The sequence below is a fragment of the Lutjanus erythropterus genome, chromosome 20 (genome assembly GCF_056507025.1).
Source record: "Lutjanus erythropterus isolate fLutEry1 chromosome 20, fLutEry1.hap2, whole genome shotgun sequence".
NCBI classification, from domain to species: Eukaryota; Metazoa; Chordata; class Actinopteri; order Lutjaniformes; family Lutjanidae; genus Lutjanus; species Lutjanus erythropterus.
This window is the reverse complement of record NC_139336.1, coordinates 25,132,820-25,154,737: the sequence shown is the minus strand read 5'-3', so window position 1 is coordinate 25,154,737 and position 21,918 is coordinate 25,132,820. Positions and strand designations below refer to the sequence as shown.

The following is a 21,918-nucleotide window of genomic DNA, read 5'->3' as shown; positions in this document are numbered from 1 at the left end:
TATGCAAACAATGTGGAACATTAACACCATGTTGCGGATGAGATGTGTTTGATTCTCCTACCATGGTGTCCAGGTCCAGCGTTGCCTGCTTTAGCTGCGTCTGAGATGCTCTGATCATGGAAATCGTCTGTGTGAAGGTCTGACACACACCCCTGCTCCCTTCATCCTTCCTGCTCTCCTTCCTCTCTTCCTCTGTCATGCTGATGCTGCAGTTCAAAGCAGATGTAATGCCATGCAGCTGGGCTAAGAGTCTGCCGGTGGAAGCTTCCAGCAAGGAAAATTGTTTTATGAAGGCCTCCCGTGCCTCTGAAAGAACAAAGAGCACAAAGCAAATAAAACCCCACAGTAAGTCCTTCACGGATTATTTCACCAAGAATATTATTCCTCCAACTCTTTGCAACTAGAACGCTGCATTTTAACACGTTTACTCTCATTTACTGTGTGTGGATTCAGACTCTCAGTCAGATCCATTCACAGTTCTGTCCTGATGTTAACACCCAAGTCGGTACCACTTTACAACAAGACTACCCTTATAAATAAACGGTTCATAATTAGGTTGTAAACATCTAATAAATCATTAATTGGCAACACATTGACTAAAAAGGGGAACAGTGACCTGTCGCTTGCCAAATAGTGAGCCCTCATGTCTCTGTACCATTTTACACTTTACAGTAAGGCTTAGTAAAGTTAATTAGTATTAAGCAGTAAGTGGATCTCAGTGTGTAAAAACTGTTAGAATGTTTTTATTGTTTATTAATTGTTTGTTGTTTTTTTAAAATAATTTACAAAGAGTCATTAAACTTTTGCTTAAGTTTTGTTGTTACTTTATTCAGCCTTCTACCTACTTTATTCTGCATTTACTAATAGTTAATTTTGCATTTATTAACAGTTAATTGTGCATGTATTAACTAAAACGATGAATGATCAGGTTGTTATCAGGCTTCTGCAGAGGCTCGATGACGAGCTGATCATGTGAATCAGGTGTGTTGGAGCAGAGAAACATCTAAAACATGCAGGACAGTGGGCCCTGAGGACCAGGATTGGGAAACACTGGGTAATAAGGCTCTTATTAGATGCTTATTAACATTAATATGTGTTAATAAGATTATACAAGTGTTAATAATAGCACAATAAAGACATATATTGATTGTATTTAAGAAAAGCCTCTTATAATTGCCAATAATAACATTTCACACAAATTAATTGAATTTAACTACCTTACCCATTATACCATTGTTCTTGTTTTATTATGCATTTATCAACAGTTAACTGGTTTGGAACATGAACAATGCTTATTAAAGTTAATAAATCCTCATTTATTCAAATTAACCTCTTTGAACAAACTTCATCCACTTTATACTTAGAAAATGTTTGACAATGACATTAGAGATAAGTTAGTTAAACTCTAACAATAAACATGTTAATAATATTATTTTTATTCATGCACAGTCTCATTAACATATATTAATGTTAATGACCGTCTTATAAGGCCCTTGTTACCTCTTAATTAACACTTATTACAGGCACTGTAATATAAAGTGTTACAGGATAGTCTTAGTGGTACCCTTTTGTATCTGTAGTTTTTATTAGTCTGACTGTCTGAATTACCAGTCTGGAGCTGAGTACAATTATTATATTATGTCTGGATGTTTGCTGCTTCACTTTATGACACACTTTGCTCGTCTCTTTGTCTTTGCATCTTATAAAATAAGAGATAACAAGTGTGTGCATGTCCCAGTGTGTGCTGCGCTGTGTGCCTGCACAGTGAGCCTGTCGCTCCCACATACTCATTAAATTATTATTGGGCCACCCAATGTCTTAAAGTGCATGGCTGCTAACTGTGTGTGTATGTGTGTATAAGTATGTGGGTGTTGGGAGGGGGATTGTTAGACAACTGTTATCGTGATTGGAACTATAATCATAATAAACCAGGGATTAGAGAAGCACCGCCTGTCATATAAATAGGGATTAAGTTGGTCACACGGCTCCTTGTTCTATATTGTTATGATTTGTCTCCATTTGGCCTGTGCAGCTGAGCCTGTAAGCCCTTTCCCCCCCCAAAGATAATGAGGATATATCAGCATTGTGTTAAAGTAATTGGGAGAGGTTTGTATTGTTGCCTGCTTCCTGATTTAATCGCTTTGTTGTGTTGTATCTGTAACAGTGTCACACTGAGGAGACGCAGACAGAGCAGCAGCCCATTTGCAGAATGCCGGGGGCGGTTTCATGTCAAATTTCTTAGCCGTGCTCGCTGGTCTTGCATGTACTGATACGGCGTGTTATCGTCTCACAGCCAAAATGTGACACAATAGTTACAATGGCGCACAAAGCGGGCTTCACATTTCACAAAGCGAAAAGGCTGCCAAGTGTCTTCTAACATGACCACGTAGGAAACATTAAAAAGAGTGACAGGCCAAGTGGAATTATCTTGGCTTCTGGCTGCTGTTACCTTGGAAGGCCAGAAAATCCTCCAGAGCATTGGGCAGACTATCCTCCCTCTGGTGCTCATGCTCATAAAGCCTGGCCATGTGATACTTCAGCAGGTGGTGCTGCTTCCCAAATCTACCTCGGCAATCAAAGTGAGCCAAGAGCTTCTCCAAATCCTGCAGGCGAGTCCTCAGCTTTTCTGCCTGTAATAGCACCCAGATTTATCACTGACAGTGTCAATGAGAATACAGATTTTGCAAGACCAAAAGAAAAAAAAAAGACACCAAAAAGGCTGCGACAACAAATACCACAGCAAAATATCTATCCATCCAGATCTGTATTTATTTATTCAGACACAGGGATTGAGATAGGACTCTGATTCTTGGTGCACCACAACATCAAAATGTACTATTTCAACAAAAGCAATGAATAAATGAATATCAACAACAGGATAAGGATAAAATACGGTTTTCATATCCGCATCCACTCACACTATTCTCCGCATAGCATGTGGCAGAAGAAAAGCATTTCAGGAGATAACTAGATTAGACTTCTTAGGAAATGGAAGTGCAGGTCTGAAAATGAAATGAAGGTGCTGTGATTGGCACCAATTTGTTGACCCTGGAAGTCAAATGGTCCAGACCTACAAAAAGAGCCCGTAATCTCGTCGTGATGGCACCTCTTTTTTTAAAAAGCAGGGAGCGCGGTAGATGTGTTGCACACGTGTGACTGTCAGGTGCGCAGAAATATGTGGTGTGTGAGAGCGGTTGTTCCCTTTTTATTGTCTTGTTGTTTTATGGGGTTTTTTACTGCTGGTATTTACTCACTAGTTAGTTTGCCTGTTCTTTGGAATTACATGTCATGATGTCTATTTAAGATCAATTATTGTTGTTTTCTGTTGTGGTTAATAGAGGAAGAGGAAAAAATGGAAGGGACAAGTCAGAACAATCTATTTGTGTACAACCCCAATTCCCAAAACCAGGGATGCTGTGCAAAACTTAAATAAAAACAGAATGCAAACTAATTTTGACTTGCATTCAACTGAACACAGTATAAAGACAAAACATTCAGACTTAATTGTTTTTTGGAAATATTCACTGATTCTGAATTTTATGTCTACAACATGTTTCAAAAAATGATAAAGGGGCAACAAAAGACTGGGAAAGTTTCCTGATGCTCAAAAAACACCTATAAGGAATTTTGGGATTCCACCATCCACAATATTTAAGAAAACACTTGTCAGTAAACACAGTTTGTTGCTGCATCTACAAGTTAAGTTAAGACTCTATCTGCAAGTTAAGACTCTACCATGCAAAAGGAAAGACATATATCAGCATCATCTTCAAACGCTGCAGACTTCTCTGGGCCTGAGCTCATCTGAGTTGGACTGATGCAAAGCGGAAAAGCGTGCTGTGGTCTGATGAGTCCACATTTCAGTTTTGTTTTTGGAAATCAGGGATGCTGTGACCTCTGGGATAAAGAGGAAAAGGATCATCCAGTTAATGCTGAAAGGTACTTATAGCTTTTGGAGCGACATACGCTGCCATCCAGTCTTTTTCAGAGATGTCGCTGCTTACATGGGGAACACAACGTCAAGACACATTCTGCGTGTGTCACATGTTACAACTGAAAATTGTTGTGCATTTTGAAGCACAAAATACGACAGACTGTGAGCACCTGATCATGCATCAAGCAAGAAGAGAAAGAATTTCACTTTCAAAACATCAAAACCAGTGTCCTCAGTTCCCAAACAGTTTTTCAGTATTGTTTAAAAAAGGTGATTTAACACAGTAGTAAACATACACCTGTTTTTAAAAAGTTGATCAGTTTGAACATTAAACATCTTGTCTTTGTACTGGATTCATTTGAATATAGGTCAAAAACGATTTGCAAATCATTGCATTCTGTTTTTATTTATGTTTCACACGGCATCCTGACTTTTTGGGAAGTGGGGTTGTAAAAAACAGAAAAATCTGATGAATAAAAATTGTAAAAAAAAAAAAAATAGTCTGTGCACATTTCCAAAAGTTCTATCTACCTTGAACATGAAAGTGTTCAGTGAGACGTAACCATGGAAGTCAAATGGTCCAGACCTATAAAAGGAGGCTGTAATCTTCACCGTGATCACAGCTCTTTTTTTAAAACCAGGGAACATTTTACACATGTTGCACATGTGTGGTTATCAGGCAGCAGCAGAAATATCTGTGGTTGTTGACTGTATTAGTTGGCACCCAAAGTGTGAGCTCACATCTTCAGTCCAGTCATTATAACACAACATATGCTTTATAGAAAACACCATGCTCCTCTGCAGTGATCCATTCTTTGCTTTTGAACGAGCACCATATATCTCTCTCATTATTTGATCCCATTCTTTCCGGTTTCTTTTTAATATCTTTCTTGATCATCGATCACACGTCTGTCTTTTTCAACCTTCCTCTCTTTGTGCTTGTTAGTCTTTTTCCTTCCTGCGCGTAAGCCGGAGGAGAATGTGAGCGGAAAGATAGAGAGTGGGAGAGGCAGAAAAAGGGGAGAGCTGGGGGAGACGGAGGATAGTGAGAGTAATTGCAGGTGTTCAGAGCAGACAAGGCTCGGGATGTTCGCTGAATTGCTAACACCATGGAAATCACAGCATGCATTCGCACAGGTACAAGCCGGTCCGGAGAGAACACAGAGCCACTTTAGCCGGAACAAGAATATGTACAAAGAAAAGACAGAACATGTCAGTGGTATTGGATTGGCCTCAGAAGCCAAATCCAGGGACGCGGCACCTTAGCATACAGACGTGGGCTGCAACAAATCTAAAGGGACGGAAAGAAGCAGCGCAGGAGATCATTAGGGCAAATGTCTCTTTCTGTTTCACTGCACATCTACTGTTTACTTGCAATCTACAAATACAAAGGAGCCATATGGCTGTCATGAGGGTCTACAAAGGCAAGATGTGCTGGGGGGGGGGAATGCTATTTCAAGAACAAATTGCAACTCATAATAGCAACAGCCAAGACACAATCAGTGTGCAAAGAATTTATATTTGACTATGTGTAGCTATATGTGCAGCATTAATAAACGTGCAAAGATTGCATGCAGAGGCAGAATGCATTTACTTTACATCTGACTTGAGTGCAGCAATTTGTAAAACTTTCCTACCCATTACATCTCAGAGGGAATTAATGTGCTCTTAAACTAAGTACCTGTAACTGTACCTTTGAAGATCAAGACTTTACAAGCAAAATCTTTATTGCTAAAACTAATTAAGTAATTAGTTGATTACCAGAAACTCTTTACCCTCCCTTGACATGTTCAAAAATACTTTAAAATCTGTTTTGAAAGAACAACTTTCATTATTTGCTATGATGATTCTTCTTAGCCTCTCATCCTTGTATTTTTTTGTATTTGTTTTTTGTGTTTTGGGATGTTTTTTTTGGGGTGTATGTTTTGTCATCTGATCATTGTCTGTACTTTTATACGAAACTTTTTTTTCAGCCCATCTTGTACCTCAATGGGACCTTCCTGGTAAAATAAAGGATGAATAAATAAAATTAATTTAAAAAAATAACAATTTTGCCAATGATTTAATTGGCTGCTGCTACTGCTTTTTTCTTGTGTCATATCATTATAAATCGAATATTTATGGGTTTTGAAGCATTGGCTCTGCTAACGCTATTTTATGACATTTAATAGGCTAAATGTTAAATTTTGGATTGACAATAAATGTAAATGCTGAAAATGTTTGATAGGTGCAGCCCTAAAATATATAATATACTATAAGCTCAAAATATAATGCTTTCTATATTTTAATACCCCTCAGAACACGACTTGACATGACATTGACATGAAATAGTAGGATAAACACAGGTGTTACCAATGACACCAGGTAAGGCTCTGTTCCATTCAGGTCAAACAGAATCAGGGTGGTGCCACTGTGCGTGTTGACTGACCGGAAATGCTCTGCTACACTAAATAGAACTGGACCATATTAGCGTCACTGGTAACACCTGTGTTTACTATGCTATTTTCTATCAATATGGAGACCCAGACCCTGCAGTTTCCCTCAGCTATACAGAGCTTTTTAGTCTCTTTCAGCTTATTGTTTCTGGTTTCCCACAACTTTACTGTTTTGGTTCACTCTCACCACACTGCCAGCTCTATTTAGCAAAAACACTCTAAAATGCCTTGCTGTTCACTCTCTGCTCAACACCAGAAATCAGACAAAGTTAGCAAGTAGTTAGCAAAGTGTTTTGCAGCTGAAAAGTCAGATATTTTCCTCAGAAAGTGGTTAGTCTCCACCACTGACTGTAAGTAAAGATGGACGACGTGTCTTCACTTCTACCCACTGTGCAAAAATGAAGCCAAAATATCCTGAATACAAGCGCTGGCATCTTGCAATGGTGACATCATTTGGAGCCATAGTCTGCACAGATGTGATCAAGACTGAAGCTGCGGCATCAAGGTCAACCAGACCCAGAAACCTGTCTAAGTCAATTGGGAACAGAGCTCAGCTGTCAGTAATGATGTGAAACCCTCTTTTATGGCATGAAGCAACTAATTAAAACCAAAGATTTTGGAAAAAATAAACATTTAACACACTACTGAAAATGACAGAAACCATCTTTGATTGATTTGATTGTGTTGCCCCATGTCCCCACTGCTAACATGGAGGGGGCGGGGCTTATAAGATATACTGCAGCCAGCCACCAGGGGGTGATCGAAATGTTTTGGCTTCACTTTTGGGGATCTCTGATGTTGTCCATCTCTATGTTGACAGCTTCTACCAAGAGAAGAGAAATGTGGCCCCTAGTAATTCCAAAGTCAACGTAATTGTGTGTTGTGATCTCTTAGCTGGTTCGCTAACATTAATCCTATTACAAATCACTTTTTTTTAATTCTACACATGTTTAATACAGATGATGTGGTTGTTGAGTTTTTGGAGTTGTTTAAAGGCACCATTGACAACGCTGAGCTGAGTATGTAATTACTTTTTCAGTGTTTAAGTCTCTGGATGTGTGAGTAGGCAATAGTTTGTCATATCAACTGAGACGGTGACATTTCAGAGTTATGTCCAGCTTGTTTCAGTTGCCCTTTTCCCACAAAAATCAGTAACTGCAGGCCACCATTAAAACCATCACGTGTAGACTTTGAAAAATTCTGTTTTGCTCCCCCAGATGGTGTTCCTCACATAAACACACACAAACAGTCGCAAACAGCCATAAACTCACCTGCTTCTTGACAAGGCCATAGCAAACGGGGCATTCCTCACACTGGTGTGTGGCTCTGTTGTGGAAATAGTTCAACTCACATTTGTCACACTTATAACCCACGAAGCCCGGGCGACAGTGGCAGGTACCATTACTGTGGCACTGCATGGAAATGGAGCCCATTGGGTCACAGTTACAGGCTGTGGAAGGAGAGGACACGGGACAGCGGGAGCGGCGGGGGAGCAGAGGTAAACATTTGAAGAGTTAGAAACGCCTTCATGTGGGATCTGTATTAGAAGATGTATTAGAGGATTAGAGGATGGTACATAGTGCAGTTGCGATGCCTGAAGTGAAGTCCTGTACCTCTGCAACCTCGTGACGAGAATCCAAAGAAGCCCGCACGGCAAGAATCACACAGTCTCCCCTCCACTCCTGCACGACACACACACTGGCCTGTGATTGGATGACATGCCACAGACGACGAGCCAATTGGATTACACGTGCACCTAAAGGAAAAGCAGGAAAACATCTTAGTAATAGATTCAGTTTGTAAGCTCATTTATTATTCAGCAGAGGTGATTTCTATACCTCTCACATCCTACACCTGGCTGGAGGTTGAAGAATCCAACCTCACAATTACTGCAATCCCGTCCAGTCACATGACTCAGGCACTGACAGTTTCCTGTCTGAGGGTGGCATTCGTTTACATGCCCAGAGGTCCCACCAGGATTACAGTTGCACGCTAGATGAAACAAATAAAACACAGAGAATATTACATTTTTAACAGCTCAAATCATGGCAATCCCTCGTACACTAACAAGCTGTACTTTGTATGAAATTGGACAAAAACTAGAAGTAATATCTTCTTTATTAGACAGGATTAGACCCTTTATTAGACCATATTTGATTTTATTACAGGATATTTAGGGACACATTACAACAGAACTGTACTGTAAACTAAGGTGCATTATTTCCCACAGTTAGACCCTTAATAAACTTTCTTGGAGAGTATTCAGGGACACACTACAACAGAACTGCTAAAGGTCTAATAAAGGGTCTAATACTGTCTAATAAGAAAGATGTTTCTAGTTTCTAGTCTGATTTGATGCAGACTAAATTGTGAAATGAAGTGCATCCAGAAAGGACAGACAGCACCAGGGAGGATCAAGCATCTCTTTCTGATATTCTTCTATAAAGAACTTTCCCCTACAGGGGCTTAATGAACACATCACAGCTATTACTCTTCGGGTGTCTGTCTGCCTTATTTCACTCAGACCTTTTCTTTTTTTTTTTTTTATTCTCACAACGACTGTCTTTTTCTTTCTTTCTTTTTGGGTATCTTTTTGACTCACGGCCATTTGTTCGCCTCATTTTCACCTTTCGCCTTTCATGACTCAAGAGCGCTACACCTGTCAAATTCCTGAGCTGATGAGTCAAGTCCGGCTGAATGCGCTATTCTCTGTGTTCCTTTAAAGCCAGAACCCAAGGCCACGTAGCCCTTTAATGGAATTTGGGCTGAATATTGTTTAGACTATTATTTTTCTCTACCTGTCTTGTGGTAAACAGAGCGAGCTGAATCTCTACAGTCATACTGACGGCATATCTTGAACGCGTGGTAAAGATCCCCACCAAATATGTGTTAATATACTGTTGCAACCCCTCCTCTCCACTGGGTGTCCCTGTGTACTTGAAGCCAAAGTATCCCTGATATGAACGCTGCCATCTTGTACTCGTGAGGTCATTAGGAGTCTGTGCAGAAGTGACCAGCACTGGAGCCACGTTTTGAGCAACCGTGAGTAGCTTAGCTGTCAATCGTGATATGAAACTCCATATTTATAGAATCAAATATCCAATGTATAAGAAAAAGGAACATCTGAAAGCACATCAGCATGATATGAAGTACCTTAAAATGACAAAAACTGTGTCACAGAAAAGGTTTTAATTTTAATTTGGCCCAGGTCCCATCTGCTAACATTTAGGGGGCTGGATTTATGGCCTGTACCGCAGTCAGCCACCAAGGGGTGAGATTTTTTGGCTCTTTATAGGGAACCACACCTCGGTCCGTTGCAGTTCCCTATAAAGATCCTCCCTAAAGGCTGTGCAACATGGAGGATCTGAACTCATGTGGGCAGCACAGAAAAATACTCTGTTGCGAATAACAATTTGTCTGGAATGTTTTTTCTCACAATAGTTCAGCCTCCATGTTAAAAATTCTTAAAATGACACCTGCTACCTCTCCCTCATCGTGAAGTCTTGATCTATAAATACTTACAGAAGCCCTGAGAGGGAAGTGAGAAAAATCATTCTGGTGATCCGTTTTGATCCATTTGATGTGACTTCAGGAAAAAAAAAGTTTTTGCCAGGATACTCTAACATTACTGTCATGTCTTTCTTTTGGATTGTGAGTTTTTCCTTAATACTGTCACCAAGTGCCTGCTTACAGTGGGAATTGTCGGTTCTCTTCAGGGCTGCCCCTTAATAGTCCACCATACTGTTAGCAGACTTTGGGAGTAATGGATTACATGTAAACAGGATACGAAAGAAAAAAGATATAATCTGATTACAGTTACATTTAGTAAAAATGGGGATTACTTGGCGGGATTGTAATTTAAAAACGGATTTTAAAATAAAGAACGATACACTACCACAGTCAGTGCGCACACATTACAACACTTCACTCATGACAACACTCAGTGAAATCACAGGTAATATTTCATTATCATGTCCTGTAGTGAAAAAATGCTTCACTAGATACAAATTTTGCGACTATTTTGTCTTTAAATCAGCAACATCACAGCACAGTGAAGTTCTGCTCGCAGCTGTGAAAATGCTGTCATTAGGAAACAAGGACTCAGCTAATTAAAATACACATTTACAGATAAGACCAAGACCTACACAGAAATTCAGTTATCCAGCTGACCGGTCAATATCGTCAACACTGCTAAAAAACATTCTGAAACTGTAGGTGTTGATGCTGGTGACCAGAATCCTGCGTGGATAAAAACAGAAACTTCAGACTGGAATAAGTTTATGTCAGTTTACTTGAAGTTTAAGTGTGAAATATGCATAGAAAACTTAACAAAGTACATTTAAATGTGCATAAATAATGCTATTAATCTAAATGTGCATTTGCGCAGAACAAAGGAAGGAGTATCTGGACAAACAATTAATAATAATCCAAAAGTACGTAACAGTAATCTAGTTACATTACTTTAATATTGTGATACTTAGATTAGGTTACTGATTACATTTTTAACAGGTAATCAGTAATTGCATCAGACTAAATTGTGTGTCTGTGAGAAGATTTTCAAGTCTTCATGCTATAGCTACCATTAGTTAGTTAGCTCAGTTAGCCGTCCTGTTAGACTGAAACACAGCCTCTGAGACTGACGCAGGACAGTTTGACAAAAGGGACAACAGTACCAAGGTGATTTACAGTGTCTTTAACCGGGACTCTGATTCCGCAGATGACGAACAGGTTCAGGTGGGAAGAGGAGGCAAGAAACAGTTCAGGTATGAGTTAGTAGCAAGTTAATTTATAAGTATACATCATCCATTATGTTAATTAGTTAATGAATATTTGTTTTTCTTACCTGCTAAAACTTTTTTTCACTTGTTCTTCACAGATGAAGAAAAATAATTTAGTAAAATGACCCTGGAAAATCTTTTGGTTTTTTTCACATGGCAAAACTTTTTGTCTCTACCTGTTCTTTAGTCATAAACACAGGAGAGAAAATATTTTGGATTAGAAAAACGGATCACCAGGATTTTTTTTTTCTCATTTGCCTCTCAGGGCCTCCATAAGTATTGTTCATTTCAAAAATTTAACACAAGGCTGGACACATATCCCCTACTTCACTGAAAAGTCCGTACTCAGTGTTTGTGCACCAGAGGCTTCAAGTTTTCCCATCACACCTGTGTAAATCATGCTTTATGTACATGTGTTAAACTCAGATTTAGGGTGAGCTCAGGGAAAGTTTCCCCCTTCAGCGGATGAAGGTGAAAACAGCCTTCTGGTGTCAAACTCTGCACATACATCACTCTGCTCAGAGAAGGTCAAACATCCAGGTGAAGCAACAATACGCCAAACAGTTTCATAAATAAAATCCCTCCCTCTTTTTCCATCTCTCTCAATAATTTATAAACATAATAAATTAATTGACCATTGCTCCATCTCAGTCCCTTCTCAGTTACTCACGCCTGCACTTCTGGACAGCTGTCTGGTTCAGGGCATCGCCGTAGAAACCCCTCCGGCAGCGCTGGCAGTGCTCGCCCTCTGTGTGTCCCAGGCATTTCAGACACCGGCCGGTGATGTGGTCACATATTCCCACGGCGTTGAAGTCCACGTTTCCGTTGCATTCGCATCTCACACACGGTCGAGCTGCCCCGGATTGTCCCAGGGGGTCACCATAGTAACCGTCTTCACACATCTGACAGCGCATCCCTACGCAGGGGGGAAAGGTGAAAGAAGTGTGGAGGAATTAGATGGATGACTGAGCGGGAACACTGGCGGGGGTCATCCTCGTGTCACCTGCGAGTCTGTTGTAATTAAATTAAAAACTCAGATGTGTCTGAATCACAGGTGGCATTTTAGAAATGACAGTCCCTGCAAATGAGACACAGTCTTTTCTGCATCGTGGAAGCGTTTTCTATCATTTTTGTTCTTGACAAAAAGCCCATTATTTTACTGCGTGGTGCCATGAAAATGATTTTACATTGTTGGTGGTTTCGTCTCACCTGTCTGTCCTGCAGGGCAGTTGGTACAGACCACCTGTCCTGTCTCTGCAATTTGGGCACAGCTGGTACGACCCGGGCAAGGGCAAGGCTGACAATCACCGGGCGTGCCAATCAAAGCGTTGCCATAGTAACCATCCAGGCAGTGCTCACAGGTCATCCCTGTGGTGAAGTCTGAGCACTCACACACACCTGAAACAGAGAGAGGAGGGTAACAATTACCTACTACACACAGACACACACACCTGCTTGTACTGTTTTTCACGCTCTGGGTTTGACACGAGAGCACAGAGGGTGACGTTCTCCCCGTGGCCAGCAGAGTGCGCTGTGTCTCTGACCATAACTGCAGCCACTCCACACACAAATACTCCACTCCACAGCCCAATCCGGTAAGAAAACATTCCCCGCAGCCCACCGTGGAGAGCAGAAGACAACTAAATTCACCCCGACTATAATTGCTTTGGGAAATATAAGAGCCAAATGCAGTCCGAAAGACCTTCAAGAAGTAAAGCAATTCCCCCACCAAGTGGGAGAGATTACCAATTCTATGATGTCCTAAAAACAAACTGTTGTTTCGAAAAGCCTTAGAAAAACAACTCACAGCCTCACGCCACTTGAAAAGGATTTGTTCACACGCAACATGTGTTGATATACACGTACATACACTGAATCTCTGATGGACTCTCCAGTTTATCGAGCAGATTTTCAGTCCTCATTATGCAATATATTCAAATCCAGTAAGCTACACATGGAATCAGAATCAGGTTTACTGCAGAGCAGGTTTTCACATAGGAGTTAGTGTTTTGGTGCACGGCAATAAACATACTAATTAGATGAATATAAAGTAATACATGCCAAGAAGAATAAATAGAAAACTGACAATAAAATATGAAAAAGTATTACACAATCATGTGCATTTTGCTACGTAAATGAAAGGGCTGTACACATCTTGTGAAGGAATGTGCAAAGTATTCACCAGGGAAAGTGCAAAAGTTCACACAAGAGGTGCACAGAGACGTCATTATTTGTTTATGCATCTATTCAACCAAAACATTTTTCTGTCTCTGTATTTGTGTTTGCATAGAAGACCAAAAGTGGGCTTGGTTTATACAAGAAGTCAGGTTAAATCAGGCAGTTGTTTTATTTTCTAACTTAATATTCATTTGTAATGAAATTATTGCGCCTACAAAGCATCAAATGATATAATATGGATGTATAATTAAATATGAAATATATTTGCACATCCTCATACTGTACTTTTCATCTATCTCTATCTCGCTGGAAAGAGAAACCCTATAGTAAAGATATAAAAGTATGTTTCAGTTGAAGGGAATAATCTTGGTGCATTAAATCAGTGATTTATTAAAGTCGATTTAGTAGTTTTTTAACTATGCAGAGGTATTTTTCAAAATTATAATGAGCAACTTCAGACAGAAGTCATGTTCGGTTTCTGGTGAATATGGCAATAAAATATGAAAAATACTATAAAAATATCTACGATGAAAGAAATGTAAATGAAAGAACTGGACGGATTTTGTGCAGAAAAAAGTATTCTCCAGGGAATGTGCTTAAGTTCAAGGTATAGTGATCTCAGCGTTTCTGGGCACTCTAATTGTAATCGGCTGATACCTGTGCTCACAAAGCCGATAATCCAAAAAAAGTCTGCAGACACATCTGCAGGCAGCCTTGTCAGTGTGGCTGCTGTGGAACAAAGGTTGAAGTCCTCCTAGCGAGTTATGGGAAGGTGGTGAAAAAGCTAGTTTTAAGCCCTGTATTATAACTTCCACGCATCCTGCTGTAAACCTAAATGTTAACATATTTCCGTCTTGGGTGCTGATCCTGAGGAGGACCCAAAGCGTCTGTCTGATCTCAACTAAACCCCATATGCCACTTTCGTCTGGTGAAAATGAGCGCTGCAGTGCTGTGCCAGTCAACGGGTCTCGAATATGTCTGTGACAAAGACTTCAAACACAGGTTAGTTTCTGTAGTGTGTCGACTGCGTCTGCAGATCCAAGTGAATCATAAAAAAGTCTTAGTCATGGTGTAAAGTGTTGAATACATGTTACGTTAAAATGCAAAGAATAATGAAGCTGTTCTGACCTATTATATCCCATTCTCCCCCTCCCATTCATGTTCTGAAATCTACAGCATTTTTTATTTTATTCATTAATAAAAATCTAAAACAACATGCTGGCTAAGGTAACCATGTATATTAGAATATAATGTGCATGCAGGAATGGAATTATATATGACTTTTCTTTGTTTTTATATCAGCATTATGAGTGATGGTCTGGGGACCAGGATTAAAAAAAAAGGCACCAGATGTGCGATGAGGCACCACTGCACCAAAATTCACGATGCACTGTAGTGATTTATGTCCACTGCAACATTTTCTCCACTTGAAGGGCACTTTAGAGGGCACTTTATCATGTTTTGTCCACTGGAAGGGCACTCTAGAGGGGACATTACGTCACTATAGAGGGCATATATCATGTTTTATCTACTATAGGGGGCATCCAAGAGGGCATTGGGGCACCCTTGAGTCCACCAGGGGGCATTATCTATCGGCCATAGAAAAACCCATATCTGTCGACCACTATCACAGAATGAAGTGTAAGAATATTTGAAATGTGCAGCTTGATATAGCATGATAATCAGAGAAAATATCCACAACAGTGAAGAAACTTTATAACCTCTCAGCGCGCTATATGACTGTAAAATAGCTAAACACTCCAGGGTAAAACAAACCCCGTCTCTTGCTGCAGCTCAGTGACCTGCAGTGGCTTTCACGTCACACGCTGCGATGACGGGACCCACATACACCCTCACAGCCTCGTCTGTGCCTCGCCTGAATTTGTGCAACAGCAACTTCTGAAATGAAACCGTGCAAATTTGACATAATACAATGTGGCATTCTAATTTAATAACTGACTGACTAAAGCTTACAGAGGCCCACAAAGTAATAAGTGTTAACATTCTTGGAAAACCACAAAGAAAAAAAAAAACTGCTAAGATGCTTACAAAGTTAAATTTATCATAAGATCATAATGAGCAGACTTTCATTAAATTTTCATCATCACTTATGCATTTTAAAACGTAACAAACTAATAGCCGCTTTTATCCTGCTTCCTTGTGTGCAACTGCAGGGAGATATTTAGCATTCCTGCCGCACTGCACGGTGTGTGGTGTTTAGTATTCACCGCACGTCTGGATATCAGAGAAGTTACAACAATTTGAATCATTTTTAAAATTTCAAAGTTTCTCAAATGGCTCCAGCATGGGTTGATAACAATAATTGCGTTGATTTTCTAGAGAACACCAATAAGAATCTCGACGCATGGCAAATAATCCACGGGCCATGCGATTTTACAGAGTCCTCATTAAAATTTCCCATCACTCCCCTCATAGCCTACGGTGTGATTCAGCGAGGAGCCCTTTGCTGTGCATTTTTAAATCAGCTCACACCACTGAATATTGGAGTAAAGAAATTCTTGCCTCTAGTTATGGGGTCACTGCAACCCAATGTCTCCCATCGCTAAATAAAGCCCTGTTAACTCCGGACCTGTAAGTCAAGTATATGAGATAACGGCTGCAAAGCTAAATTGATCACATAGCCATTAGGGGGAACAATTATCCCGTTGCCTGGTGAAGTGTGGACTTCTGGGTAAAAATCATTAGTTCTTCGGCGAGGTGAGGTGAATAATACATGACTTCCAAGCACGTAATGCCAGTCATTTAAACAGAGTATTTAGTAATAATGATTGTTCCTAGCATAAAGAAGTGAATCTTTCTTGAATTTCACAAGGCATTACAATGACACTGATGGCGTGCAGTGTCAGTCCCCAATGAGCCGTAGTAAATTTAATGGCAGCAGAAATGTGCTGACTTTACTGGGTGTGAAGATGACTGAGCGTGATATGAGGCGGCGGAGCCACCGAGGGCCTCCTCGACACTATTATCATTCCATCGGCTCCTTGGGAAAAGCTAACGCCATGCATCACAAAATGTGGCTGAGTGGCTCGTCACGTGACGCCCCTCGCCGTCATGCTAATGGTCATTACTTCATAACATCCCTGCAGAATCATTTTATCAATGGAATCAATGACCGTTCATTCAGCTGTAATGAATCGGGATTTCTGTGAAGCTCCCCCGTGGAGCCACACACTTTGAATCCCTTTGACAAATCCACACAATCCTGCTATTCTGCTCTCGTCCTCGCCTACTCCTCCCCCTTTCAGATACTCCACTTCAGCGCTCCACTCTCTGCCTGAACTCTGCTTGTCTGTTCTGAGTTTTTGTATGGGAAACAAGCAGTGTGGAGGTTTTTTTTATTTTTTTTATTTTGAAGAGGTGGCCTCCATCATATACACATCATACTCCAAAGGGCTCCTTTCTACCGCTGCTCATTCTACGCGTACCTCCACTCCGCTCTGCATTGTACTCTAACACACATCCAGGACTAATGCACTTCATTAAGGAAGCCACTTGTGGAGAACAGGAATGCACTGGAATACATCAGCAGCAGGGACACGGACAGGCACTACGCTCTTTGAAATAAGGGTTCCAAATGGGTTAACAAAGGATTCAGTTCACATGAACGCTATTTAGAATATTTTGACAGCCTCTTCTGACAGGAAACGCTCTCTCTCCAGACCAACCAAACTTGGTAAGAAAAATCAGTCATTTTACCTCACATAACATAAGACTCGCTGCCTCCAACTGTTAGTTTGTTTGTGTTACGGTGTGACTTCAGTAAATCTTATTGAACCTTTTAAAACACCAGAGTCACAAAATAACAGAAACGAACTAAAAGATCGAGGCAGCTGTAGACCAACAGCTCCTGTATTCTGTAAGGTAAAATTACTGATTTTGACTCTGAAGTTTGGTTGGTTTTAAGAGAGCAATATGTGGCTTATTAAAAGACAGTGTCCTGCCAGAAAAGGCCGTCTGACAGCAAAGTAAAGTGGTGAAAATATTCTAAATATTGCATACAGGCACTACACTGGATTCTTTCTGAAAGGCTGAGGTTCTACAGAGAGTCGTTTTCATCCAAAGAACCCTTTTTGAAAAAAAAAAAAAAAAGACAGCAAAGCATGGGTGATAGCAGGTGTTTTCTCAATTTAAACAATAGAAATTGTAACATAGATTGTTAGAATGACAATCTATGGGATTAAATTATTTTTGTCTAATCTGTATGGTACAATACAGCTGGGTTCTATATGAAACCCTTGAAATATAAAAGGGTTCTTGGTAGAACCACCTGGGTAGCTTTTAGATGAAACCACTGAGCTACAAATGGTCCTTTGTAAAACCCTGGTCCTCAGTGGAACGCCCTGGGTAGGTCCTATATGAAATTCTTGGAATACAAAAGGGTTCTTGGTAGAACACCCTGAGTGGGTTCTAGATGAAACCCTTGGAGAAAAAAAGTGTTGTAGGTTCACCGTGGGTGGGTGCTTGTTACATTAGAAGGTGGAAAGGTTCTGGATGGAACACCCAGAACGTCCTGGGTGGAATGTCTACACCATAGAAAGGTTCTCTGTAGAACCTCTCATAGAGGGTTGTAGGTGGAACCTTTCAGAGATCGTTCTTATGTCAGATTCTATGTAGAACACCCTGGGTGGGCTCTAGATACAACTATTGGAATATTAAAGTGTTGGTGCTTGTTAACACCCTTAGAAGGTGGAAATGTTCTGGACAGAAGCCACGGAGAGTGTTCTATATGTGGAACATTTACACCACAGAGGGGTTCTCTGTAGAACCTCCTATATGGGGTTCTAGGTGAAACACAGATGGCTCTAGGTAGAACTCTCTGAAAGCTTTCCAAATGGAACCTTTATGTAAGAAAAGGTGGTACCAGGAACCAACAAGGTTTCTCCTATGGGAAAAAGCTGAAGAACCCTATGGTTCTAGTTAGCACTTTTATTTCTAGGAGTGTACAGAATGAAGGACTGGTGTCGCCTGCCTTTTTTTTCCACATCTGTCTCAGTCGGTTTGTTTATACTCGTGCGTCACTCGGTGTTCCTCTCAAACAAAGTGTTCTGAGTAGGTCTTCTACAGATAGTGGTTATCGTTGTTTGCAGTAGCTTGTAATGGCTTTAACAACAGATGGAGATAGAAAAGCGGGAGAGGAAAATCCAAGGAGAAATGGATTTAAAATAAGTATGTTTTTGTTTAGGAGAGGGATCAGAGTGCGCCTCTCCTCTGTTATTACATTCTTGCCCCCAGAATCTCATTTATTTACTGACCAAATTGAGTTTCTAAGGATCGTCGCATGTCACTCTGCACCATCTTGGGAGGTCTCTCTGAAGGAAAAGGGGCAATGTGTGGGGTCCTTAATGTTGTGTGAGCACAGAAATGCAAGTAAAACAAGACACATGAGTTCAAAGCAACATGTGGCTGCGTGAGTTCTGTGACTGTTTAGACCACTTTTTGCTTTGCACTGCGGTGACAAATGCCTTTCAAGCGAGCGCGAAGGTTTCGTTTCAGCGCTGGGGGAAACAAATGGGCAGGTCCTTTTATTTGAAGTCGGGTTGTATTAGGTATTTATTGATAGTCAGTGTATATTTCCAATATTTTCACTGCTTTACCTTGCTGTCAGACAGCCTTTTCTGATGGTAAACCACTGTTATATAAGCCAAATATCACTTTTTCCGAACCAACCAATCTCCACAGGCACAATCAGTATTTTTACGTCACAGTACACGTGAGTTGCTGGTCTACCACTGCCTCAACATGTTACTTTGTTTGTGCTATTGTGTGACTTTGGTGAATCCAAACTATCATTTTAAAAACACCAAAGTCATACAACAGCACAAAAAAAATAACAGATCAAGGCATCAGCAGACCAGCAAATCCTTTGTTCTCCTAAGAAAAAAGACTAATTTCACCTGAGGGGTTTGGTTGGTTTTGAGAGATCAATATTTGGCTTATATAACCGCAGTTTCCCGTCAGGAAAAAAAGCTGTCTGACTGCAAATTAAAGTTGTGAAAATATTCTAAATACAGTGTACACTTAGACCGATTTTGATTTTTTTAGGTGGACCTTTTTTAAATGGCGAAATTACCTTTTGTTTCTGACCCTGTCCACAGCAGTACACTGCTCAGCTGCTGTGCTGGAACTCCTCTCAGCGTCTTCTAACAGTGGGAGTGTTGAACGCCATCTACTATAAGTTATACTCTAAATATCAACAGGTCCCTCATAAAACTCCACTTCAAATAATTCAAACTGTGGAAACTTGAGCATCAAACACCTTTCCTGCATTCTGGTGACATGTATGCATCAAATTTGGGCCTTTATTGCAGCAATTTATCATGCAAATGTCTTTATTTATGTAAAGGAAAATGCAACGTTTATGCACCAGGTGAGCATTCAAAATATAATAGAGCAAGTGGTTAATCAAAGTAAAAATCCCCTGCTAGTTTCATTTTTTATTTGGGAGGACAAATGCACATGCTCTAAATATTGAGGTCAACCTTGTAACAAAACCATCCTAACTAAAACACGAGATTGCTTTTTTCCATTTGTGCTTTATAATAAGCAGAACATGGATGCAATGTCAAAGACATGAGCTTTTCAAGACCTCCGCATTTTCCGGGAGGTTTGTCTACTTAGCCCAGTGGAACATTAAAAAGCTTCAGGCCAAGGAAATCTATTTACTAATGCATGTGAACACCCTGTTTTAATGAAGGAGGGGAGGAAACAAAACAGAAAGAGAGGACGACAGACAAGAGAGAAGATTTTGTCTGCAGCTCGGAGGCCTTGAGGGTAGAAGTTGGGGTAAATCTGCTGCGGGACTGTTTGATGGTGATGTTGCTCTCTAATTTAACACAGATATGCTTCCAGCGCCTGCTGCTGCTGCTGCTGCAGATGTGTCTTGTCAGTGGGGTCTGAAAGAGTGGACTGCTGCAGAGGAGAGAGGGAGCATGTTGAAGGAAAGGAGGAGGGGCCGTATATTCTGTCCACCCCCATACATAATGTGCACAATACGGATGACTGGGGAAATATGTTTTGTCACACTGTGACTGTGGAAAATAAATGCATCAATTCCTGTTTTGTGTACAGGGGCTGTCAGCCAAATTGCTGTGGCCAAGGCCCGAGGGCATCAGGGATGGGGACTCTGACGGCAGTGGCTGTAACTCATGTTGTCGGTCACCTAGTTGTTATATTGTTATAGAGGAGCTGGACGAATGATTTACTGTGTATTTTACACTGATCAAATGTCAGTTCACTCGTGAAACTGATGCAATAAGCTTCTAAATAAATGTCTGAATATCTTGCAGCTTTATTCAGTTGATTTTAACAAAAAGGGTGAGACTTTCTTTGGGACTTACACAAGCACTTGTGGCATATTTCATTTGGTGGCGACAAAAATACACTTTTTTTTCATTTATAACCACGAAAGTGACTGGCAATGTTGGCCTGTCTGTCAGTCCACCACTTTGGTCCAGACTGAAGTCTATGTAGTTAAATTTCATGAATCTTACAGATATTCATGATGTCCAAATGATGATTCCTTTGGCGCCACCAGCTGATAGAAGCATCTTTTTTAATTACATATAATATAGATATTATATTTTAAATGGGAGTCAATTTGAGAAAAAACAAAAAAACAAAATCATGATACATACTGGCCATTAATAACAAATTTAGTACAAACTCAAACATTAGTAAAATTGAACAAAAATATATGTGCTGATGAGTGCAAAAATTTATTTTGAATAAATATTTGATTTAATAAATATCTTCTTTCTTTTGTTCAGCCACCTCATAACTTTCAGGGTCTGTTGTGGCTGCAAGCTCGGTTCTCATGTCTCAGATATCCACGGTCATGTGACATGGTTCAGCTAAACATGACAGCTAAAGTACTGGAAACATTTGGATGCAGCAAACCACTTTTTGCATTTATATAATTTTATTATCTGTATTTTTTTTTTTTTTTTTTTTGAAGGAATTGATACCAAATGAGCAACTTGTGAGTATCAGTGTCAGAACTGATCCAACCACTCTTGCTGCTGACATCAGAAATCCCTTGTTCATTCATTTGGTCAAAATCTTAATTTGTCCAATCCTCAGGTTTATATCAAAATCACTGCAAATTAATTAAATTCCAGTCATCCTCAGATGTACAAATGTTAGTGTGCTAATATGGTAAAATAAGCTGAAGAAAGCTAACGTCAGCATGTTTAGTAGCACAGCCTCACAGAGCCGCTAGCATGGCTGTAGACTCTTAGTCTGGTTTAGTGTGTCTCTTTCATGTCCCGCTACAGCAACTAAATTGTAGGAGTGTCTCAGATTGTACTATTTCTCTCTATTTCCTTTTATTTACATTTTGTATAACCAGCCACAACAAAGTGGAGGAGGTTTATGCTTTCTGTCGCACTCTCTGTGAGACACAGTGTAGTTCTTTTATAGAGGTTTTCTTTCATACCCGCTGGTTTTGGGCAGGGAAACTTCCTCATTTTCATTCATTTTGGTGATGCACTAGGTTGGTTGTGCTAAGTTTCCCCTGTCTAAACCAATTTCATCAGGGGAAAGGTTGAAACCTTTTCAAACCAGCGATCTCCGA

At 40.2% G+C, this 21,918-nt stretch overlaps 1 protein-coding gene across 1 annotated transcript in view; it reads right to left on the bottom strand.

The window, feature by feature from the left end:
- lamc3 (laminin, gamma 3) overlaps nt 1-21,918 on the bottom strand; it is a 158,332-nt gene that overhangs the window by 17,104 nt on the left and 119,310 nt on the right. Inside the window, exons 13-19 of the mRNA XM_084745504.1 lie at nt 12,357-12,545; nt 11,818-12,063; nt 8,208-8,361; nt 7,983-8,125; nt 7,641-7,819; nt 2,450-2,630; nt 62-306 (exon numbers count right to left, since the gene is read on the bottom strand). Coding sequence (XP_084601630.1) covers nt 62-306; nt 2,450-2,630; nt 7,641-7,819; nt 7,983-8,125; nt 8,208-8,361; nt 11,818-12,063; nt 12,357-12,545 — 1,337 coding nt within the window. The remainder of the gene's footprint in view (nt 1-61; nt 307-2,449; nt 2,631-7,640; nt 7,820-7,982; nt 8,126-8,207; nt 8,362-11,817; nt 12,064-12,356; nt 12,546-21,918) is intronic.